Source organism: Dysidea avara, chromosome 7, assembly GCF_963678975.1.
Source record: "Dysidea avara chromosome 7, odDysAvar1.4, whole genome shotgun sequence".
Classification (NCBI taxonomy): domain Eukaryota; kingdom Metazoa; phylum Porifera; class Demospongiae; order Dictyoceratida; family Dysideidae; genus Dysidea; species Dysidea avara.
This window is the reverse complement of record NC_089278.1, coordinates 22,103,782-22,130,260: the sequence shown is the minus strand read 5'-3', so window position 1 is coordinate 22,130,260 and position 26,479 is coordinate 22,103,782. Positions and strand designations below refer to the sequence as shown.

The window sequence follows — 26,479 nt, the reverse complement described above, 5'->3', positions numbered from 1 at the left end:
TACACAATGGTGCATACATGATTAGTAATTTGTATAGGGGACACATGCTTTGTACAGTTATAGCGTGGCCATATGTCTTGTACCATTCTTACATTTGATGTGGTGTAATAGACAGTACTTTCTAATCAAGTCAATTATGCATATTTTTTGTTTCATTTTCACACACGCACACGTAAACAAAAACGCATGATTTTAAACAGTATAATCAACGTAAACGCAAACTTAAAGAGTATTATTTTTTCTTACACAGTAGCTATTGACACCAATCGTCAGTGTCAGTAAGCACCACCAAAAGCTATTGATACCAATCATCAGTATCAGTAAATGCCTACTAGAAGCTATTGACACCGACCAAACAACTCAAGCATCAAGCATACTAGTTGTATGAAGGGTACGGTTTTGGTGAGTTCAAGGTGAGCTATAGGGTTGGTGGGAGCAAAGTGATTGTCCTGGCTCCAACCCTAGCTTACCTCGAACTCACCAAATCTTACCTTCATACAGACAATGGAAGACATCATTATGCTAAACAGGCAGACTTCAGTGTTAGCGTTAGGGTTAGGTTCAGCCTTGGTTTCTTCTGAAACATAGCATTCTTTTCAACTCGCATTTATAAGGTGGAAAAAAGAGAAATTGATATCTGGCACTGGTAGTTGAATGGCTAGCTTGATGAACTAGAGCATAGGTAGTGGACAAAGGTTGGGAATCTCAATTAGCGTAATATTTTACATTTTTTGTCAAAGATTTTGCTGGTTGGTGTCAATAGCTTTAGACGGTACTTATCGACACTGATGATCGGTGTCAATAGCTTCTTATAGCTACATACATATTCTACATGCAATATTTAGCATCTATGTAGCTATATGTCAGTTCAATACAGTTAGCATTATGACACTCACGCATGTTGTCAGTAGCTATGCTAGGTCACAATGAATACGCCACAGCTATAAAAATGCATCACATGAACAGTTGCATGACTGTAATGTACGCAGCATAAGTACACTTTACATGCATGTTTTATAGCTATACTGAGGAAAAGTGCCGGTCTGACTGACCATGCACAGAACCATTGGAGGCTTGACTTAGCTAAACGTGCAGCTTCGCATAATATAGGAACTCTGACTCATGACATTAATATTTTGCACAACAAAGTTTCCCATTCTAATTTCTAAGATGCCTTACTTATCATACTGAATGGTATCTGTGATGATTTCGAGCCCCGCGGACAAGTCAAACAGGAGCCCCACCATGTAACCACAACCGGCACAGAACTGGCAGAGTTCTTCAGAAGGTTACACTGACTAGTACTGTTCCTCGAACTAGACCTGTCCTCGCGAACTAGACTCCGTATTTCACGTCTTTAGTGTACGCCATCTATTAATAGGTGTGCTCTATATTAAATTTCGTGATGTCATACTGAGGCGCGCATATATAAATAGTCAATCAAACTTAACCAACATCATTTATTTCAATACGTTGGCCATGGCTGTGCAAATTTTTTCGTCTTTGCCCCTAGCTGTGTGGAACTGTTTCTTGTACATGATTCCAGCCTCTGCTTTGAGTAAGTTGCCTACTTGTATGAATGTGAACCTCGGATCAGTGTTTATTCTAGGACTGTTAGGGGGGGGAACTTCCCCTCCCCCCCCCGCCCTAAAATCTCGGACTCACCCCCTAAAATTGTGAGTGACTGTACTTAGGTTAAACTTGTTTTATAAATAGGGCACACAACTATCAAAAGTGCCTTCAGATTCAATCTCAGAATGTTCAAGATGTAAAATTTCCCAAGTTAAACTGAAATTGCAACCTTAAAATGTTCTCAGACTCAGTATCAGATTGTTTAATTTTTTAAAATTTCCTAGGGTAGCTACATGTACGACTGACAAGAGTTCCTATGTGATGGCTATTCAATAACTATCTGAGAGCCTAAGTGTACCCAGAGTTGTTATCTACATGGCTTAGCTTTCAAAACTGAATTCAGAAAGTGTAATTTTAAAGCTACAAAGTGGCATGCACAGTCACCAATACCCCCAGATTTAACTCAGAAAGCCTGAATATTCAATTTCAAAAAACCTAAGTTTTAAATCATTTCTTGTAAAACATCCACCCAGAACTTTAATTTGCTAGTACCTTGTGGTATGATACAATTACGGCCAATGCAATGTCACACAGAACTGATTCAACAGATGCAACATGCTCAATGTACGTACTACTAATTGTACATAAGGTCCTAAAATACATCAATGTCACTCATTTATCACCCTGATTAAAATAAAGCTCTACTGATCTGGCTTAATCCAATCACACTCATGACAAGCCTTAAATGACTAAATAGTTTGGCAACTGTTTTACATACTTGTGAACTTGGACATGTACTTAACTAGTGGTCACCCCCCAAATTCCTGATTCCCCCCAAAGGTGAAATCCTAGAATAAACACTGCCTCGGATACTAAATGATGGCTGCATTTATTACATCCCGCGTTACATTTTCTCTGTGCTGAGTTACGTGACAGTCCGTCGTGAACTGCACAATACTCATAGTGTAGTTAGTGCAGAGGATATATAGCTATCTACACAACTTGTATTCACCATTAAATGATACTATCAGCAGGCTATAATTTATAAACACATGCAGTGAAGGCTCAAGGATAGGCGATATACGTATCTGCTTTATTGCAGTTGTGTTTAGCTGCATGCAAGAATTGTGCAGTCAGGCAGAGGCAGCTATAGCTATTTTGTAAGCCGAATAGCTGGCCCTATGCATGCATGTGGACAAAACATAGATGATACCTACGTACCTATAACAAATACTATAGCCTTATATCTGCAGAGTATGTAACAAAAAAGAATCTCAAATATTAATCTTGATCATATAATGCACAGAACTTGACAAAATGCGAGACAAAATGAGTGCATTATAAGAACTACAGAAGAAACGGGAATATGGAGATTGCATTAGGAAGTAGAACAGGCTTCTTTTACCCCTTGTCTTTACAACTACCGGTGACATGGGTAAAAGAAGCCATAGTTTTTATACTGTGACATTTGGCTGATCTACTGTCCCGTTGAGGTTCATCTGCATACAGTCATTCTCTGGCCTGGATGTGGTGCACACCGTCCTTTTCTCTGTTGCGCTCGGCAACAGTGTGCATCTGTGGTAGCAGGTCCATCTTACTACGATCTGCGACATCTCTCCAGAGATGGGCCACTTTGATGGGCACAGGGACTACTGAGTCCAACTTTTGTCTCTTAGTTGTCCAGCACATGCCGGGGGTGGTGGCAAGGGCAGTCCATCTAACCTGGGTGAAAAAATTATTATTATTTAGCAGCACCCACATAATATTATCACCAGTTAAATGTTTGTGCATGCTACAATAACTACAAGAAATGGAGGTCATTATTGAATGCTCTATTAGAGAGTTTTAAAACTCAAAGCCAAGTGTCTGATCTCTGCTATTTAGTCCTCAATATTATTCATTGCAATAATAAATCACATTAATAAAATGCCTTTGGGAAGAAATTCAACATGCATTCGTAAGACCTCCTATGAATATGTGACACTTATGTGGCTTTCATTAGCTAGATCTGACCACCTGTCAGGGAATTGCAAGTGTAAGGTTTCCTGCTGAATTACTCTTAAGACACCAGGAGAAATATTATTAAAACTCTCTAATAAAGCAGTCTCAAATTTCTTGAGTGATACCTGTGGCCTGTTCATGCATGTACCACATTTCCTTGCAGTTTACATGTATACATGCATCAGATCCACTACCTCACTATATACTCATAGCATCATTGGAGGTTGACGTAATGTGTGTCCTAAAGCTGATGAAGTGGTTTTTACTTAACAAACTTGATTTTTAATGCATGGTATAACAGGCCTAATATTGCTTATAGCTAGCAGATACCAATTAAAACTTCACGAGTATAGTGGCTTAATAGTGGCTTAATCATACTCCTAGATATATGTACATATGTAGCTGTCCACCTACATAATAAGATGCAATGATATGTCTCTCCTTGTTTTCGGTGAAAAGAAAAGTGTGATAAAGAGGTGAACTTTAGAAATTCGTGTTAGCAAATGTTTAGGAGTTTGCCATGCAAACCAAATGAAATAACTGGCAATGACAACATGTCCATGTGGTCAATGAACATCTATCTGACATACAAAATTGTGTTGTGTCATTTAAAAATGTTCAAGAGCATGAGAATCCATGCATAGATGGGAGCAGAATTAGCAATCTAAATAACTAAATTAAGTGGTATATTAATTTTTTTAGTTAACTAAATTGTGGACTATATACCTTCAAGAAATGTAACATAGGTTAAGCAGACATGTATGGGTGTGGAAATTTTTGTCTTGTAGAATTCATAGATATTAGCAAATTTCTGAAATTTCAACAACACACTGGCACATACTAAGTATTATACAGTGTTTCATAAAGACATTGGATATTGTCAATAGATATTGGTTATTGTAAACTTGACAAATATAAATAATTGTATCACAGGCTATTAAAATTGTGTTTTATAACTCACTGCTGCTTAATTTATTCACTTTTCAGTGCGAAGTAACTTTGCTGTCCAGCCTCATCCAATTCAGTTTAATGAAGAACCTGAGGATTGGACAGTATCAGTAGGGAGCAATATTAGTCTAACATGTAACACGTCAGTGGTACAAATAGTTGGTTATCTTGATGAGGAGAGAACTCCATCACCACAAATTGAATGGATTCACAACAATGTTACTATCAGTTCTGGTGGTCACTATACCATCAACAATTCTACTATGGGTACCAGTATTCTGACTATCACTAATGTGACACTAGTGGAGCAAGGAGACTACCATTGTTTGGTGAATGACTGGAAGAAAGAAGACGGTGGATGGTGGACTAGTACAAGGAGTAGGTCAGGTCACATTAAAGGTAAACACATCACTACATTATTTGTTTACATCAAATCTAATTCTTGTATATAGCATTAGTTGTCAGTAGTGATTCAGTGATAGTATATGAACATGATAACATTATACTATCATGTATGAAGCCAACACTAAGTGTTCCCAGTGATGGTGTAGTTTGGATGAAGGATGGAGTGATGATCAGCGAACAGGTTAATCTTACAAACAGTTTTCCAAAGTGTAATTTAGACAATCTATAATGCATACAACGCTGCCCATGCAGAGACCTGAATAGTAGAGCAGCATGATAGTGTAAAAAATGGGCATTTTGTGCACTTAGTGATAAAATTATGAAACTTTCTACACAAATTGTACTCCTATAGTGACTATTATAGTGTCATCGCAGGTTTGACCCAGAGGAGTTCAGCAGCGCTACTTTAAATTATTACCTTAATTGCATATTTCAGCTTGAAATTTCACGTGAGCCTCAGTAGTCGCAATACAAAAACCAGCAAACGGTGGGGGTGACAAGGGATTGTTCGATATACGGATTGCGTTTCTTGTAAACATTAAGGTAATGTAGTTTGTTTTGTAAATAACCATTAGATTTCCGGAGCAAGGGAAATTATATAAGTCTCTTTGACACGTATCTTCTAGTACTAACCGGGTATGTATATTCTTGTGAACAAAACAATGATGCCACACTTTTTTACATACTCCACACATTTTATTTCATCCCAGAATATCGACTTTCGTGTAATTAATTTCTAAAGACGCTTAATCACTACCGACCTCTGGATTTGACCTTTGGTGACCTTTACAGCCATTTTTGCATTGAAAATTCATCACTTTTGTCTTTATAGCCCTGAGGCATTCTTTTTCACACTGTTACAAAAATGATGAATTTTCAATACAAAAATGGCTGTAAAAGGTCACTAAAGGTCAAATCTGTGATGGTACTATATTAATATTGTAAGGAGTGCAATTTGTGTGGAAAGTTATCACAAAGAACATATTTTCGCTAAGGCTGAAAGAATAGTACGAATATTCGCTTTTTGTTTGTTAAGAAATATTTGTTATTTGTTTAATATTCGTTAATCAGACAATTACACTTTTAACCTTAAAAAGCTTCTAAAAACTGAAAGCTGTCATTTTTAAATTGTAATTAATCATCTTTTAAAGACAGACACATGCATATAAAGGAATTTTCATAATAAATTGTAGTAGTAATCAAAGTGAGTTTGTCCCTTTTGAGCACTTAGGTATATAGAAAATTCTCAAAGAATAATTTGTTAATTCGTTCGTTAATTTGAAGAATATTTGGATTCTTAAAATTTGATATTCGTTTCACCCCTAATTTTCACACTTTGCCGCTCTACTAAAAGAGGCCCAGGGAACTATAAAAATAGAGCCCTATGGTATGGGCGAAGTAAGGAAAAACACATTATATTTTACAGTTGTGGGGGCTCTAGTAAGGTGAGGCATCAAAGATGGGACATTCCCTCCTTTCATTATTTTCAAGTTGCAGCTATTCAGGTGGTATGGGGATTGTGTAAAGTGTGCTTGAACAGATATGTACAGTGAAGTAGATTTAAAAGACATCCTCCTCACATCCCTGTCTGGCTTAACTGCATAGGTAACCACAAAAAACTTCACAAACATCAAATAACTCTAATAGCACACAGTCATTCCAAAACTTTGTTTGAAATTTGATTTATTTACTACTCAGCCTGACCTTATTGGTATTAATGATTACCATTTAGACTACTCAAATAAAATAACACCATTAAATGTAAAATTCTGTGTACAGTGTATATAGATAGAGAACCTTTCATGTATCTACAACTGGATCCTTTCCTGCTCCTTGATCTGCCCCTGGGTCTGTCTCAGTTACCCTCTCCCCTCCTGGGTGACCTTATCATCATTTAATGTTAATGCTACAGTAGCATCATTTAATGTTAATACTACTGTACATGTATGTTCATTCTGAGTATGCCTACCACGCTGATGCACAGCTATGCAGTGTTGTATAGGGTGTAGATTTCAAGTATGTCAATTATTTAGTTTCAGGAGACACAGGGATGACCCTTAGTATATAGGTGTACTGGTAACCATCTACATATATAAGTGTGTTGATAAACAAATTTGTAGAGTGCCTGTTGTTATGTATAGATAGACCACTGAGCTATACTTGACACCATAAAGAATACTATTGCACGTATTAACAATATAATCTCACCAGGGACCCACAAGAAGGCTAAAGTCTCTAAATTCATTGTCAGAATCTTTGTATTACCATTCATTGATTACAGAAATATATCCCTGACTAGTTGGCAGACTTGAGGTCTGTAACTCCAAAATATCCTCTACTGGATTGCATAATCATGAGCTTTATTTCAGCAAAAAAGATTTTAAATATTTAATGAAATACTTCAAATTCAAGTTTAACCATAGGTATGTCAGCTGATAACTACCTGACCTTGTAGCTATATACATATCTTAGTGCAATTGTAATCATACTTTGCCTTACAATGTATACAAATGGGTGCAACCACCCCATTGCATAAATAGGAAGGTGATCATGAGTGGCACTACAATAACTATTTAGTGTATGGAACTTTATGAGCAATAATTGTGCAAACTTTGAGGGTATTATGTAGAAATATATGGTTAGATAGTATATCAGTGATTGTAGTATGGTGCGTGGGCAGATCAAAGGCTACTGCCAGTGTTACAAATCAGTTGTAAACCAGTTTACAAATAATTGTAGCATGGCTAATTATCTCCTTTTGGCCACACAGTCTGGCCACTAATTAGTTAAAAGACTTCAAACAAAACCATACACCAGACCAACACAGGAAGTTACAATGTAAGGATAATAATGATGAATAGGAAGCAGTACAACCACTGGGCTGAGCTGGGTAATCTACCACGCGCTCTTGTTCACCAATAAATTAAGCTAACCAAGACTATTATAGTGCTGCACCACTCAACAATGAATATCAGACACTTCAGCTACACCCGTCTAAATGATGCGGAAGCTGTACAATGGTTGGAGTGATTGGCATCAATGATGGCCCTCACGCCAGGGGTCCTTCACATGCAAAATCCATTGACGATATTTTGAAATATGGAAATTTGCTAACCCAAATTTCTAATTCCTGGATAAATTTCTGCCAAATTTCCAAATTTCTGTCTTGGAAATTCTTGGGTGCTACAAAGTTGTAGCTTGAGTTATAGTATAGATTCTGTGCCTTAGGCTACTGTATTAGATGAGCTGTGGTTTCAGCATGGTAGCCAAGTGGTTCAAGTGGTCTGGTAAGCCGTCGTGACTCTATCGCAGTTAGGGCGAGGGTGCCAGTGCTTGTGACCTCTCTGAAATTTGAACAAAACTCTCGTCAGTAATCCACGGACACACCAAAACGACTTACACTGTGGCCTTGCACTGCGGCAATCAAATTAGCTTGGAAGTATACAACAAATTTACGAAACAGATTACGGACACATGTTGGTGCGCTTATAATCTAGATGGCACTATACATCTTCCATTGAGAGGGACCCCTCTTCCTTGCATCTCGCCTCGTGCATATACACATATAAATGCATGCAGTACTTACACTAATGAAATAACCAAAATTCGATGCCAAACATTTAATAAAAATTTAATCGTACAGATTTATATATTTAAAATTTCAGTTACAAATTTCTAAATTTCCAAAAAAATTCTATATTTCTAATAAAAATTGCCATAGTCATTGACGACATTTCTGGAATTGAAGGACCCCTTGCCTTGTGTTCATGCATGACAAACTCGCTACCAATGAATAAACTAGCTAACAATGAATTAACTAACCATCAAGACAGTAATTAGTGAGTAAAATCGTTCCTTGTACACAGCGCTCAGGGTAGCTAATATTAGCCTTGCATTCTTGCTCCTTCTGTGTTACAAATGGGCGACTTTGATCTGCACACACCCCATACCACAAATCAGTTAGAACACACCCATGAGGTTTGTATCTGATTTGTCCATGAGGTTTGTATCTGATTTGTAAACACTCCACCCTCGGGCCGCACAGATACAAACCTCACGGGTGTGTTATAACCATTACTTGTAAATCTGTACGAAATTGTAAGCAAGCAGTGGACACACCTTGCTTGATCTATATTCATTCTAAGCAGGTCATACAGATGGGATCTGAAATTCATTTGAATTTTAATGTCTAATAGAACAGTGACATATCTTATATGTATCATTCATAGTATATTAGAGATTATGGAGGTTTGCGATTTTATATCACCCAAAACGAGCTTTGCGATACCTTCCTGGTGCCTTGGAAGTGTTGGTTATGTATATAAACAAGCTCAAAAGTGCCTTCAATACAACGTTAAATGCTTCCAATAGATTGCTATGAAAAAAATTTTATTCAATGGAATTTTCTACTGACTAACTGCCTGTCTACCTGATGCCTTTTGGGAGTTTTACTGTGATTTAATATCGTGCACTACTCCAACTTGTTTCAGTACTTTTTATCGATGTGCTATGGTCCCTACTCTAGTTGAAATTTCCAAATTTTTCTGTGTACTTGTTTGTTAACTTTTTTGTAAAATAAAATTATTATGACTGGTGAACCCATGCATACCGCATTAAAATTGTGCCGCGCACCCCAGCTGTCAATTATCATCTGAAAAGTGAGATATCCATTACGCTTCGTTGTCAGCTATGTTCAACCTGTTACACAGCATTATGAATCAAGAACTACTCGAAAAGTACCTCTGCAATCAAAGTAGCCACTATGAAAAATACGAACGATTTCCGTTACAAAGGGAAGCCATCACATGCTACTGCCAAATTGACCCCATTTGCTGTCAACAAAATGAATGAGACACAATGGAGGACACTGGTAAGTCCATGAAGAATGCATTGTATGTACTGCGGTATGCCAAAAGGAATGTGTCTGGCTGGAGTGATGTCGAATAGTGACAAATCAAACCTGTAGCCTTTGAGTTACGCTTGTCTGAAGGCATTAGTCAGTCAGTTTAGTCAGGTTCACTATGTCAAAAAATACACTTTCGTTCAAAGTTTATGGGGAGTAGCAAGGCTATACATTTTTGGAAAGCTTAGAGCATGAGGAATCTGAAAATCAATGTTTACATTTGCTCAGATTCTTGCAAGGTCAGCATATTTTAATTTCAAAGTGACAGCTAAAAATAACAGATTTCTAATACATCAAGTTTAATTTTGACATAAAAGTTGAATAAATGGATTCAACAAATTCTCTGGTGACATTTTATACCTCTATTCATTAGAGGTGACAGTTAACCATGAATAATTGAAAGTTTTTACAAAGGGAATAGAAGAACGCCCATTATAATTTATATGCTGCAATAATTCAGGAATAATTTACTTTAACGAATATTCCGGAGTATAACTGGTGCAAAGTGTAACTGGTGCAAAGTGTAATTGGTGCAACATATTTTTGACTTCTAATGAAATAGTTCAAGCCTGAAAGTTTAGATACTCTAATAGAACAGTCACATAATCTAGTAAAGCAGTCAACTTTTCAGCCAATTTTTTTTTTGCTAATGTGCTTATGCATGTTTAACATAATGATATTATTATTACTAGATAAATTTTGAAAGAATTTTCAAAGACGGCAGTTGGAATTTGGTTAATACAGTAGTTTTAAAATAACAATTGGCAAGAATGAATTCACACTGATCACCAAGAGCAATTTTTTTTCACCAGACAGACTTGCACCAACAAGTTAAAATTGATATATACACAATCTTGAAAATTAGTATCCACTGTAAATCCAATGAAAAATTGCTTTTCAGTGGCAGAATTATTGTATATCAGATATATTCAAATAATCCAAAGATTGCCATTGTTGACAAATTGATTTTTATCCAACAATAAACAAAGGGCATTTGGCACATCTAGCCAAGACATTTTTAATGACTGGCTCACAAGTAACTGCTTTAAGTATAAAGTTGGATTAAGGATCAAAAAAGTAAAGAAACAATTGAATAGCTAAACAGTAGTGAAACAAGAGATTGCCTATATACTGCAGATGTGCTAGTGGACATTTAATCTGCGCAACCTCTCTTGTTTCACTACTGTTTAGCTATTCCCTTGTTTCTTTACTTTTTTGATCCTTAATCTAACTTTCTACTTATTTTTTGTAACATAGTTATGACTGGTGGACCCATACATATGTTGCATCAAAAGGAGGACAGGCACCTGACAAGCCATATGTCTGGACGCATGCCCCAACTATCAGTTATGTAGCTAAAAGGGAGGTGGCCATGATGCTTCATTTTCATCTACAGTATGCTTTGCCCATTACACAACATTGTAAACAAAAAACAGCATGAGAAGCGTCCCAACAATCAGTCATATGCGCTTATGGAAAATACAGCCACAGGGAAGCTGTATCACGATATAATATAGCATGAATTGACACCTTGCATTATCAGTGAAGAGAACTGAAACACAAAGGAGGACAAAGGCAAGTCCACGATGCATGTATATATTGTATGTTGCCAAAATCAAGCCTGTATGTCAAGTTATGCATGCTTGGCGGGAAGCATCAGTCAGTAAGTCAGCATAAAATTTTGTTGAATAGAAAAGTTTTAAATGCTGTAGAAACTTGTTGGAAGAATTTGGAGTTGACATTTTGGGGCTTGGCTGTGTCTAACCAATGCTGCCAAGCTGTCATGAAGGGAAAATTGAGACTGGTTTTAGGGTGATATTTTGAACTGGAAAAGCTCAATTCTGCATGATCCCTAATATACAGTATAATACTGCATGATGCATTGAAAATGACAACAGTGACACTGCTGATGATTGTTATGTATATGTACATACATGCATAGCCATGATGTCTTCATATGTAACTATACCCTACTTCTCAATGTTAATAATTCACTTATTCACTTTGTTTCATGCAATAACTATCTGCCAAATAAATTGCTTTTAGGTTTCTTAGCCCTTTAGAGGCCAATAAGTAATGGATTCTACATGGGTGTGAGAACATAGAAATAGTGTTTGTATATGAAGAAATCTGTACCATATAGACTGCTATTTTCAAACTGCTGATTGACTACCATTCAGGCATCTGTATACAGTAAATGCAAGCATTGATTTTCACTGATCTCCATGCATTCTCGAAGCTTTATGTAGGCCCATAAATTTTGAACAAAGTTATCTTAGACATAATTATACAGTTAACCTGACTATGTCAATGCATACCACCAACTGACAAAAGTGCCAGTCAGGGTGAAATCATAGTTGTCAATTGCTAATTAACAAAATTACCTTTTAGGAGAGAATATTTTATGTAAATTCCAATCATTCTTTCAAACCTAAAATTAGCTAATCTCCTGAAATTTATGCCCAACATAAGCACACTAGCTAGGACTTTCACAAATGTGACTGTTACATTAGAAATGTGGACTCAAAAGTTGACTGCTTCATCAGAGTAATTGACTGCTCTATTAGAGTAACAATCTTTTCTGCTGTTTTTAGGCTTGAACTGTTTCTTTGGAAGCCAAACTAATACTTTGCACCAGTTATGCATATATCTCATCCAATTAATCTGGAATATTCCTCAATTCTTTTTGCTAAAATTTATTCCTGAGTTATTGCAGCATAATGGACGCTCTTCTATTCTGCTTGTTAAAACTTTTAACTTTTCATGATTAACTATGTCACCTCTAGTGAATAGAGATGTAAAAATGTCACCAGAGAATTTGTTGAGTTCATTACTGAACTTTTATGTCAAATTAAAATTGATATATCAGGAATTTCTTACTTTATTGGCTGCCATTTTGAAATTTAAAAATGCTGACCTTGCAGGAATCTGTGCAAATGTAAACAATGATTTTCAGATTCTCCATGCTCTAAGCTTTCTGAAAATATATAGGTTTGCTAATCCCCATAAAATTTGAACAAAAGTACATAGTGGACCTGACTAGTTACTTAGTCAGTCAGTCAGTAGAAACTTTCATTTATAATTTTTAAAAGGCTTCATAGCAACTTGTTGAAAAGCATTTCAGGTCGATCTAAAGGCTTGTTTGGGCTTAGTTTTACCTAACCAATACTGCTTCATCGTAGTCAGGGAAAAGTGAGGCTGCATGGTTTTTGTCTATACCCAATACTAAACATAGGGATTAAATATCTTCAGGTGTAGCTGGTTTCCCACTTTTTAAATGATCCCTAATTGAACTTTTAATTCCTAATTTTTCCTCATACTTGTATCACAAGAATTGATTATTATTTGCTGTGAAATGTTAATATCTTAGCTATTATGCTGCATAGCTTATAACAGTGCTTATTCTTATCATTTAGTCTACAACTAGCAGTGATCTAATGTTAGTGGGGGTCAATAAAGATGACAGTGGACAATATCAATGTAGTGATCATGTAGATAACATCATACTATCATCTTATCAGCTGGTAATACACTTCACTAATAGATATGGAGGTATGTGTTGGCACCAGGTTTGCATGTAGTAGAATTAGAATAGTTCACACACACACACACACACACACACACACACACACACACACACACACACACACACACACACACACACACACACACACACACACACACACACACACACACACACACACACAAACACACACGCACAACGCACATATATGCTTTTGTCCAGGGGGGAGTTTCCTGGGGTTGTGGAAACCCCTCTGATTTATGAAATTGTAGGAACACCAAACTATCAAGGAAATACAGGAACAGTGCAATGTAGATAACAGGAAACTTACACTGATTTGAGATTAAGATACTGTATAGCAGGTTTTTCTCGTGGACAAATTTACTTGCGAAGAAAACCATGTAACATTTAGTCTCACAAGTAGGCCTGTGTCAAATATGCCAGCATAATAAAAAGCTATTCCAGCGTAACGCTGGCATATTAGGTGGATATTTCAAACTATAAAACTTAAGTTCATGAAAATAGATCAATAGAGTAAGCTACTGATATTTGGCCATTACACAGAAACTATAAACATATTCCCTTGAATTTTGCATCATTGTTAGCTTAGACACTCACCAACTAGTACACAAAGTTTTGTAGGATTTACTCAAGGACAGTGTGTTTGGTGAGGCATTAAGTCTATGTTTATATTGTATGACATTTTGGCCTAAAGTACCTATTTTCGGACCACACCTCGCAAAGCACAGGGAATGCAAAGATTTACAGTAAGTGCATGTAGCTAGGGTAGTCACTCAAAGTCTAGCCCACCAATACCAGCTTATAAATCAATGCTACACCTCAGATATTAATGTATGAGTGCATGTAGGCCAATCAAATTTTGGTCATTCATTGGTGCATGTAACTATTGCTGATGGATTAAATTTAAATAATTTCAGCTGTTTGACACCATAAACATCAAAACAAATCATTTTGAGTGTTTAGTATGTGTTATGACGATCTATAGCTGGGCTACTACCAAACTAGCTATTCACCCAGAGTCAGGACACGTGTTACAAAGCCACAAGCAAAGCCCATTTCAGTAAACTTTTTACTTGGGATATTCTCACATGAAGAATGATACAGTATGGAGGCATTTTGAATGGAATTCCACTGCAGCTATAAGTGACTGTTCTATTAGAGTAGTTGATATAATCCTGACATCTCAATTTATTCACTGTTAATTCTGAGCCATAATTTTAGTGACTAAATGATACTCTAATAAAACATTCAAAATATTTCAACTACTCTAATAGAACAGTCACTAAAATTCCATTTCAAAACATACTATATCATTCTTCATGTGAGATTATTCAAAGTGAAAATTTTACTGAAAAAAGTTTGCTTGTGGCTTTTTAACAGGTGTTCTGACTCATCATGTGCAGCTAGTTTGGGAGCAACCCAACTACAGATCATCACAAAACATACTTAGTGCTCAAAATGATTTGCTTTGATGTTGATGGTGTCAAACAGCTGAAATCATCTAAATTTGCTAATAAATTCCATCAGCAGTTGTAGTTATATGCACCAATGAATGACGAAAATTTGATCTTGCTCTTGAGCAGTGTAACATATCTTCAGCACTTGACAGCATGTGATAAGCCTCCAAATTTCTGAAAACCAATTGTACTGTAGTCGATGGTGCCTGCAAGTGAGTGTGTTTTAAATTACAAACACTCTTCCAGCTTACCCTTGCTTTTGTATTCAATTTTCCTGTTGTTTAGATAGCCTCACAAGACTTTAGTTTGATTCACGATTCACCTTGCTTTCTGAGCTGTTTCCTCCTAAGTATCTCCATTATTCATCACTTCCAACTACCTCAGCAAGTCTTTCTGTCTTCTTTGTCCACATAAATGATTCTTTTGTACAGCCAGTAATCCATCATAGTTAAAACAGTACAAAGGACATGAATTCCAAGTCCTATCAGTGGCATAAACAGATGTGTATATGTATAAACAAACATTATTCCACTGGGAAGGATGATTATTCTGGCAGAGCCAATCACTAGTGCCTTTTGAATAACTGCAGCCTGTCTCTTCTTAGGTTGAATGTTGTATGTGGGCTCAGCATGTGCTACAACATAAGAAACAACACGGATAAAGTTTAGTTTAGTACACTACCAATACCATTATCATGCCAAGAATAACACGTTAGCATATACATAAACAAGCCTCTCATCAAAGTACAATGTTGATTTAAACTATTAGGACAACAAACAAAGCATCACGAGGCAGCTTAGTACTCCGAAATTCTCTTGGATTCTGTTATAGACAATTAGGCCATTATTTTGCTGTTGTAGCTAATTAGCATTATCACGCATGCGCCCTTTTTCTTGTTAATTAGAATAACATGGCGGTCAACACGCATTTCGTTTCTTCGTTACATGGCGCCCAACGTGGAGCAGCCGAGTCCTGAATTCCTTGGTGCCGGGTGTGAATAGGCTCCCCGAAAGGTATTCCGTGTGTTTCGCATAGATTTGTTGTTCTCGGCTGTACTTGTTGTAGAAAGATCCCAGCTGAGGGTATGCATCCAAGATCGCCGCCATGTCTGAACAGTAGAAAGACTGAAGCAACGAAGAAAGGGCCACCGTGGAGTTATAACCAGGTTGATAAAGGAAGCTGCTTCGTTGCTTGAAGGAGAAAGAGTTGAGAAATCTATCACTCGTTTACGTATTATCGACGAACAGTTAACAGAAAAGCTCAAGGTATTACGAGATTTTGATGAAGAAATGTTAACATTAATAGACCTGAAAGAAATCGAGAACGATGTGCTGGAGGTGGAAGCTATTGCTGATAAGGTTTCGCAATTATGTGGCGAAATCAAAGCATATCTTAAGAAGCCCGATAAGTTGCCAGTTGATATGTCTACCGATGCTTCCGGTACAGAGACGAGCGAAATCACTCGAAGAAACACTCCGAAGTTAGATGAAAGTAGAGTTAGACCTAAGTTACCGAAGTTGTACCTGCCTAAATTTTCCGGAGAGGTAATTCATTTTCAGTCATTTTGGGAAAGCTTTACTTCTGCAGTACATCAAAATCCTGATTTATCATTGATTGACAAGTTTAATTACTTCAAGGGACTTGTAGAAGGACCTGCGGCCAGTGCAATACAAGGACTCACACTGTCTGAAGGTAACTACGCAGCAGCTTTGGAGTTGCTAAAGGAACAATTTGGGAAGAAACAAAACATCATCGCAGCCCATATGGAAGAACTTGTGAAACTGCCTAACTGTAATGGAGATAAAGCTGTTCAGATTCGTTTAGTGTACGACAAAATTAATGTGAATGTCCGAGCACTTGAAGCATTAGGAATTGCCCGTGAACAATATGGTTGTTTATTGATCCCTGTGATAATGACCAAGTTGCCATACAACATCCGTCTACAGATAGCCCGACTTACAAAGAGGGATGTATGGGTTGTGGATGAACTTTTGGAGGTAATACAGAATGAAGTTGAAGCCAGGGAAATGAGTGAGAGCATGAAATTTTTTGATACCAGAAATATGGACCAGCAAAAGAGATTGCCACCGCCCACTGCAGCTTCCTTACTAGTGCAAGAGGATAAGTCGAAGTGTAAGGTGCAATGTATATTTTGCAAAGCTGAACAGTATTCAGCCAGTTGTGAAAAGATAAATACTATTTCAGCAAGGGTGGCAGTATTGAAAAGAGAAGGTTGTTGTTTTCTTTGTTTGAGTAATGGTCACCGTGTTTCTGAATGTTCTGTGAATAGGCGATGTCGTAAGTGCGGAAGGAAGCACCATCAGTCCCTGTGTGAACAGAATATTGCTCCAGAGCCACCCAAAGACGCCAGTGGTACCACCAAAGGAAGTGACACCTCCACACCCAAAGTAACCACTGTAGCAAGGTGCAAGAATGAAGTTTTACTACAGACTGCTCGTACTTTTGCCTACACAGCAAATAGTGATTTAGTACCTGTGAGAATACTGATGGATGCTGGAAGTCAACGTTCATACCTGTCAAATGAGCTAAAGATGAGGCTGAAATTGAAACCCCTGAAACAAGAAACTTTGACAGTGAACACATTTGCAAGTGAAGAGTTCAATAAGAAAAAATGTGACTTGGTTAAAGTTAGACTGCAAGCAAAGCAAGGCAAGGATGTAGAGATTACAGCACTAAGCTACCATGCCATCTGTTCACCATTGCAAATACCTTCCAGCCACAGCAATATTCCCACTTACAGGAATTAGGCCTAGCAGATACAAGTGCTTCCAAGCATTCGTCTGACAAAGTTGATATGCTCATTGGATCAGACTGCTATTGGGATATTGTCACTGGAGACATTAAACGTGGAAATGAAGGGCCAACTGCTGTGAGTAGCAAATTTGGATGGCTTCTATCTGGACCAGTCAATGCAGGAAACAAAGAAGTGAATTATGCAGTATCTAATTTGGTAATAGAAGGAGTTGGTTCACTCAGTGAACAGTGTTACAGTAGTGACCAAGATTTGAGTAATGACTTGTACCGTTTCTGGGAGACCGAGTCAATCGGTATAGCTTAAGAAACCCAGACGGCTTCCATGAGTTCTTTGTTTGTTGATTTGAAATATGATTGGATCCTGGGCAGATACCAGGTCACTCTTCCTTGGAAAACAGATTTCAGACCTCAAGGCAATGGTTATGAAATATCCATGGCTAGACTTAATCAGTTAAGAAGCAAGTTACGAAAGGATAAATCTCTATTTCAACAGTATGATGCAACTTTCAAGATGCAAGTACAGGATGGTATTATAGAGCATATTCCTAGCAAAACACACCAAGATGGCTGTTATTTTTTACCTCACCATGCTGTCAAAGACTGACAGAGAAACCACCAAATTGAGAATTGTCTTTGATGCATCAGCCAAAGCCTACAAAACATCACTTTCATTAAATGACTACCTAGAAAAAGGACCAAATGGGATACCGCACATATTTAATTTACTCTTGAACTTTCGAAGTCACCCAATTGGTCTTACTGCTGACATAGAAAAGGCATTCCATCAAATTGTCGTAGACCCAAAGGATCGTGATGCTCTGAGATTTTTGTGGATTGATGACATTTTGAAACCAAGGTCCGAGGTAATACAATACCGATTTTGTCGACTAGTATTTGGTTTAACACCTAGTCCAGCAATTTTGACAGAAACAATCCAATACCACTTGACCCGTTTTCTGCTTAAGGAACCAGAGATGGCAGAATTACTGTCACAGTCTTTTTATGTAGATGATCTCATCTGTCGTGTACAAAATGAAGAACAAGGAATCCATACATATGAGAAGGCCAGACAACTCATGGCAAGTGGAGGATTCAACCTCCGCAAGTGGAGAACCAATTCAGAGTCCTTACAGCAAAAAATTGATTCCACAGATAATACCACAATTCCAAGTGAACTTGAAGGTGTTAAGATACTTGGTCTTACCTGGGATACAAAAACAGATGACTCCCACTTCAGTTTTAAAGATGTCATGATGTTTGCCAAGTCACTACCACCTACTAAGCGGTCAGTCTTGAAGACATCCTCTAAATTGTTTGATCCACTACCTATAGGACTCTTTAGTCCAATTATCATTGCAGCCAAGATTCTGTTCCAGATTTTGTGTAAGGACAAGGGGGATTGGGACCAAACGTTGACTGAACCATCATTAACTAAGTGGGAGCAGTTTACAAATGACCTAGACGTGATGTCATAGATAAGCGTCCCAAGATATTATCACATCAGAGAGCTGACGCCTGCCACATTGGAAATTCATGGATTTAGTGATGCCTCAGAAAAGGCCTATGCAGTAGTCGTTTATTTGAGGTCTGCTTATAATGATGGAATGGTGAGTACATGTGTGATGGCATCAAAAACCCGTGTTGCACCTATAAAAGGGCAAACCATACCTAGGCTAGAATTGTTGGAAGCTACTATACTTTCTCGTTTAGTCAATACTATCTTGAAGTCTCTGCCTATAAGGCCACAAGTATACTGTTGGACAGACTCAATGACAGTTGTGTTGGATCAAAAACCACCGCCATTGGAAGCAGTACGTACAGATTCGAGTAGCAGAGATACGCCAGTTTACGGGAGAGAGCTGGAGATTTTGCCCAGGATTGAAGAATCCAGCAGACATACCATCCAGATCATGTACAACTAGTGAGCTGATGTCCAATGAACTATGGTGGAATGGTCCAAATTTTTTGAAACAAGATCCTGACAAGTGGCCTGATCACCCCACACAATATGAATGTACAGCGGCTAGTGCAGAATTAGTGAAGAACTCACCAGTCATAATACACTCGATGGTATCAGTTGCAGAAGAAAGAGATGCAGTTTTAAATCTTGAAGCCATATTTGACCTGAAAAGGTACAATTCTAAGCTTAAACTGTTAAGAGTGACGGGAACTGTGTTGAAATTTGTCAACTTGTTGAAATCTAAAAACGGAACAGAAGTATCAAAAGATTTGAACGGTGAGGAATTGAGAGAGGCTGAGAACCTATGGATCAGATCAATACAGAAGAACTCCTTCCCAGAAGAGCACAAACAGTTACAGAAGGGTAAGACAGTTACCTACAAGAGGCAATTCCAATTGTTTTTAAGTGATCAGAAATTTATCCGTTGTATAGGTAATGCAAACCTATCAGAAACTATGAAGTACCCAGTATTGTTACCAACAAAACACTACTTTACTGAGCTGTTAATTATAGAGAGTCACAAATTAGTGCATCACGATGGTGTCTCAGAGACATTGGCTTTCTTGCGTGAACATTACTGGATTTTCAGAGGCCGTGAAGCTGTAAAGAAGATTATAAGACGATGTAATGTATGCAGATGTTATGAAGGTAGACCATACTCTGGACCACAGATACCTGATCTTCCAACTGAGCGAGTAAGTGAAGACCCACCCTTCAACAATATAGGGGTAGATTTTGCTGGACCTTTGTATGTTCGGAGTGGTGCAGGGACACAGAGTAGTAAGGCATACATTTGTTTATTTACGTGTGCCTCCACTCTAGCATTGCATTTAGAGGTTACTGATGGCATGACATCTACCACTTTCTTGTTAGCTTTCAGACGTTTTTGTAGCAGGAGAGGAGTACCATCACTTGTTATGTCAGATAATGCAAAAACGTTTAAGCATTGTGCTAAGGAAGTGATGAAGGTGGTACAATCAGAAGAAGTCCATCAACACCTGACAAACAAACAGATTCGATGGATGTTTATTGCAGAGAAGGCCCCCTGGTGGGGGGGATTTTGGGAGAGGATGGTTAGAAGTGTGAAACGTTGCTTGAGGAAGGTCGTGGGAAATCCACTTTAAGGTTTGATGAGTCGGTGACAACTGTTACAGAAATTGAGGCAACACTGAACAATAAACCCTTGACCTACGTGCAGGATGATGAGGAAGGTGTGTCCTATGCTCTAACCCCAGCTAGTTTAGTCTATGGACGAAGGTTAGCTACTACACCCAGTGGATGTCAATTTGAGGTTTCAAGTACTAACAAAACACTGACTAAACAAGCGAAACATCAATTTCGTGTGCTGAACAGTTTTACTCGACAATGGTAGAAAGATTATCTGTTAAGCTTACAAGAACGAAGAGCAATCAAGACACCTAATGACAATGCTAGGAGGATACAAGTTGGAGATATTGTGATACTAAAAGAAGATGGAACTGCCAAATGTTTGTGGAAATTAGCTAAGGTGACTGAAACACTAGAAGGACGAGATGGAAAGGTTAGATCAGCAAAGATTCAGGTACTAAGCAAGGAGAAAGTCATCAATCTAAGGCATCCAATACAGCATTTGATACCGTTGGAAACAGATGTTTGACTGGTTGTAATTATCTTTTATGTTCGTGTAACTTTTTGATTACGCGGGGTAATCAAAACCCCCTGGGAATGTTATAGACAATTAGGCCATTATTTTGCTGTTGTGGCTAATTAGCATTATTATGCATGCACCCTTTTTCTTGATACATTAATTAGAATAACATGGCAGTCAACACGTGTTTCGTTTCTTCGTTACAAATTCTATATGACAATAATAGACATCAGTCGATAATTGATTGCTTATGCTACATATAATTCATGAATTTTAGTAAATTTTGAACCAATATTATGTTCAAAATCTATCATCCTATGTATGTTATGTTGTGTATGTATGTATGTAATGGTTGTAACGCTGTGGGGGATGCATTGCCTGATATGTACGCACAATGCCTGAGGGCAAATGCGTACATTGCCTGATATATGTACGCACAATGCCTGAGGGTGAATGCGTACATATCAGGTAATGCACGACTTACAGTGTTGCAACTAATATGTTGCACTTCAAAGTAGCTTTTTAAGCTTTTGAAGGTGCTTTTTAAAGTAGTTCTAACCCTTTCAAGTTCCTTTTACAGTAGTTTTAAGCTGCTAAATTCACTTTTAAGTTAAATGCCTTTGATGTGGTTGAGGGTGCCTTTAACATGGTCTGGCATTTGTCCAGGATCCTGTGTGGTGGTTGAATATATCATCATTGTTACTATATCAAAGCTTCATATTAGCTCTTACTATAACACTAGTACTTACTATGTAATGTTTTCAAAATGTATAAGAAACCTTATCACCACGAGACAGTTTTGATTGTGGGATTCGGTTGGTCTCAATTGAGAGCCACAGGAGGCTCAATTGTAGGCCACAGGATCACTGAAGCCCACAATGTAAAGTGGATGTTGCTCATATAGGTTTCATATACAGTAGTATTCAATAGTAAGAAGCATTAAAGCTGTACAGTTTGTGGAATGCAGTAATGAGTTGTCAGCAAAAATCAAAGTGTGCCTAGATGTTGCACTGCAAAGTGTGCCACATCACATTTGTAGCATAAATAATTCCTTTGATTTGAGGTGAAAGTGTTACATGTATGTTATGTTATATTATGTATGTATGTATGTATGTATGTATGTATGTATGTATGTGTGTATGTATGTATGTATGTATGTATGTATGTATGTATGTATGTATGTATGTATGTATGTATGTATGTATGTATGTATGTATGTACGTACGTACGTACGTACGTACGTACGTATGTATGTATGTAGGGTTTCCAACGTAAAAAATGAACACCTTCAAATAATCTGCTAACTATTGTTACATGTTGGCTCACTTGAAATACAGCTGCAGTGGCGATCACCTCCTTGAGGTGGAAATCGATCAAAATGTCTGCAAATCACGAGATTACGAGCTGTAACTCCCGGAAACGATGATCTTTTATCATAATACTGCACTTCAACCTTCCTCTGTGAGCAAACCTTCACCAAAAAGTATTGGTAGTTTGATTGGTGAAGCACGATTGCTGTAGCTGCATCATTTAGACAGGATTTTGGGGTCCAAAAATGGGTTTCTGTCCACAAAAACCAAACGAATGATTGCCAAAACTTCCTCACACCACGTCATCCATCAACAAAGTCACGTACCAACTATGGTTAAATTCCGAAGATGCTAATTATCTGGGCGAGCCCAATATTGGGCAAAAATCACCCAAAATGGCACCCTTTTCTCATCACTTGCTCTCTCAACTACTCAAAACCAAACTTCTTGGCGTATAACAGTGTTAACATCTAGAACATATAACTATCGACAAGGATTTGTTGTTAGAAACTGTAAAAATAAACTAATAGGCGTCTATCCTAATACTCTAGCTCACATGATTTAACACTCGATATCACACTTGATGTCTGGTGTAGTAGTTTAAACACTCTTAAAAGTAATAAGGCTACATACAACGACATGATTTTGGTCTATAGTGCTATTAGTAGCAATAGCCATACTCAATCATGTGAAGCTGTAGTTTTTAGGATAAATGTCTATTAGTTTATTTTTATGCTTTCTAACAACAAACCCTCGATGCTAGTTATATGTTCTAGGTGTTAACACTGTTATACCTGAAGAATTCTGGTTTTGAGTAGTTGAGAGAGCAAATGATGAAAAAAGGGTGCCATTTTGGGTGATTTTTGCTCAATACTGGGCTCACCGTCTTCAGAATTTAACCATAGTTGGTATGTGACTTCTTTGTTGATGGGTGACTACTATTGTGGTGTGAGGGAGTTTTGGCAATCATTCGTTTGGTCTTTGTAGACGAAAACCCATTTTTGGACCCCAAAATCCTGTCTCAATGATGCAGCTACAGCAATCGTGCTTCACCAATCAAACCACCAATACTTTTTGGCGAAGGTTTGCTCACAGAGGAAGGTTGAAGTGCAGTATTGTGATAAAAGATCATTGTTTCCGGGAGTTGCAGCTCGTAATCTTGTAATTTGCAGACATTTCGGCCGATTTCCGGAGGCAATAGAATTTACCTCCACTGCAGCTGTATTCAAGTGAGAGTTAGTCCAACACATAACAACAGTTAGCAAATTAATTTGAAAATTTTGTGGAAACCCTAATGTATGTATGTATGTATGTATGTATGTATGTATGTATGTATGTATGTATGTATGTATGTATATATGAATGTATGTAGTTTAAATTTCTTATTTGGTATATAGAAAAGCCAAAGTTGCTGCCAGGAATTGATCATTTTGTAAAAATAAGATCTGATAATGACAAGCTTAGGTACTCATGTGCAGAGCACATCCAATCTATTTCACTTCTTTGTAATGCCACTGGTTATCGGGAGATGATGTGGTACAAAAATGGACAATTATTAGATGTCAATAGTACAGACATTGTGTCCAACCAGACCACTAGTAGTTGGACTATAACAAAGAACAATCCTTGTGATCTACTGGGAGTGTATCAATGTTTTGTTAGTAATGAAGTTGGAACTGTCCATGTCTCTACTAGGGTACTACCATTAGGTGAGGAGGATAATATTAGTGTATGTATTATTAGAGTGTTTTGATAGGTTGGCCTAATCATCCGGGAAGACCTAAACTATTATCCCACAACAGTTTCACTAATGGATTTAAACTGGTAGTTAAATTATACTCTCCAGATTACTTGGGTGGTATAGTACCAGATCAACTAATGTGTGATGTATATATAGCAGATTCCCTGAATTACTCCATATTGGCTGCAAATGTTGTAACTAATGCCATTGTAAACGTTGAGCTGCCTTCTAAAGTTCTGCTCTATGGAGGAGCTCTCAACACATATTTTCTCTATGTACAATTAAAAGTGGGGGCTGACCTGCCACTAAGCACTATATTTGCCCTTCCAACAGGCTCTCCAGTTTTACTGATTAGAATTGACTGTGATTTGATAGGTTAGTATTTAGTATTGGTGATGTATTAACATCTTATCCACACAATTGTGTAGGTTATCCTCCGCCAATAGTAGAGGAGACTTGTCACTATAATGACACTGGTAATTTTGTGACACACAACATCTCATGGCGTGTGGAGGGTAGCGTCCCCAACTATGTGTTTGCTGACAATGTAGCACATTGGTTAGTCAGTGGTAACTGCACATTTCCCAATGGTACTATTGCATCATCATTCAGTGAGTTATAATACTGAGTAATGTTGCTGCTGTAATTTGGTAACATTTAGATGTATGGCAGCAGGAGAAGTCACGGTCATACAAACTACCAATCAATTCAAGTTGCATTATTTCTGTCACTTATTATACTACAAGATGTTACGATATCGATAGTGTTACAACTCTGATATCATTCAACACTTCTTGTGACTATACTACTGTTTCTGGTAAGAAAGTAGAGTGTCATCAAAAGTACCACTCTAAGTCACTTGGCTGTAGTAGTCAGCTAAGTCTCCCTTATAGCAGTAGATTTGCATATGCTCACACATTTGTACAATGGATGTATCATTATACGGTCTATATTCTATTACATGCAGCTAATGACACTGCTGACACTACTGTTCCTGTAACTCCAAAGGAGAAACATTATAAGAAGGATCATACTTCTGTTATCGGTAATACGATTAAATATTAAATGAATCAGATATGCAAAATTAATGTGGTGTGGTCCATTCTATCTATAAACAATTTAGAGCTTAAATATATATGCCTCCTGTATTGTTCAATTAGAATTAAATTAGTTTAAAGGCTTCTAATACTTAAGCTTAGCCGATATCAATCCTGCCACCCATATAGGAGAATTTGTGATACTACACTTCTCAAACACCATTCAAATAATACGGTAACTTCAATTGGTAGCTATGTACTATTTTACTACATATAACCAATTGATGACAATAAATCTCTGGTTTAATAAATGAGTATGTAGATGTAGCTGCATATATAGTCGTTAAAATTAAAACTCATGATATATATATATGCATAATTCATAATACTTTTAGTATGCATACACGGACAATACATTATAAAATTTAAATTTGTGTAAGTCTCAGTATTTGAGGTGTGATTGCTAAGTTATTATAGAGAATTTGCCATCATCCGCTGGGAAATTCAATTGTGAATGGGATTTTATTAATCAATTTAAGATTGAAAATAATTATAATTATTATCAGTCAGTTAACTTGTTACTTGTACAATTTTGTTTTACACAGTAATCCTGATATCCAGTGGTACTCTGTTAATCATACTTGTCTTTCCTGCACTGTTAATATGCTTATGGTGTGTTAAACATAAAAAGATGAACAGTGGAGTCAACTTCAAACTGCTATAGAAAATAATATCATGGTTTATAGCCACAGGTAGTTTGCTACTGTTTTTTTTTATTGTAGCTGTTTGAATTTGTTTTTATGCACAATCTTTATAGTTTGTTCAAACTTTCAGGATGAATGCAGTACAATGAAAGACTTTATCAGTAGTACATGAATTGTAATAACTGCTATGATCAGGTCTGGTATGGGTAGGTGTATACCTGAATATGTAGCAATAGTCATACAACCATATAATTATACACTACACACGCATGCATGTACACAACGCACACACACACACACACAAGAAACGCGTAGTATCAAAACCTTCCTTCATATATACATGGATGTAGAAAATCAAGGAAACCTCAATTCAAAGCACTGTTATGGTACACCACTGCACATTTCTAATCAGCTAGTAATTTCGTTACCTTTTTTTGATAGTTAGTATAGAGGCCAAATTACTGGTCAATTAGGGGTCAATAAGGAATGTAGCAA

General features: G+C 37.3%; 1 protein-coding gene across 1 annotated transcript; it reads left to right on the top strand.

The window, feature by feature from the left end:
* The first annotated feature begins 1,450 nt into the window (after positions 1-1,450).
* LOC136261267 (uncharacterized) lies at positions 1,451-26,157 on the top strand. The gene is made up of 10 exons (XM_066055240.1): positions 1,451-1,558; positions 4,561-4,920; positions 4,974-5,107; positions 13,246-13,381; positions 23,900-24,211; positions 24,259-24,618; positions 24,672-24,854; positions 24,905-25,060; positions 25,211-25,288; positions 25,886-26,157. The coding sequence occupies exons 1-10, from the start codon at positions 1,480-1,482 to the stop codon at positions 26,002-26,004; spliced, it is 1,917 nt and encodes a 638-aa protein (XP_065911312.1). The 5' UTR covers positions 1,451-1,479; the 3' UTR covers positions 26,005-26,157.
* The last annotated feature ends 322 nt before the right edge of the window (positions 26,158-26,479 follow it).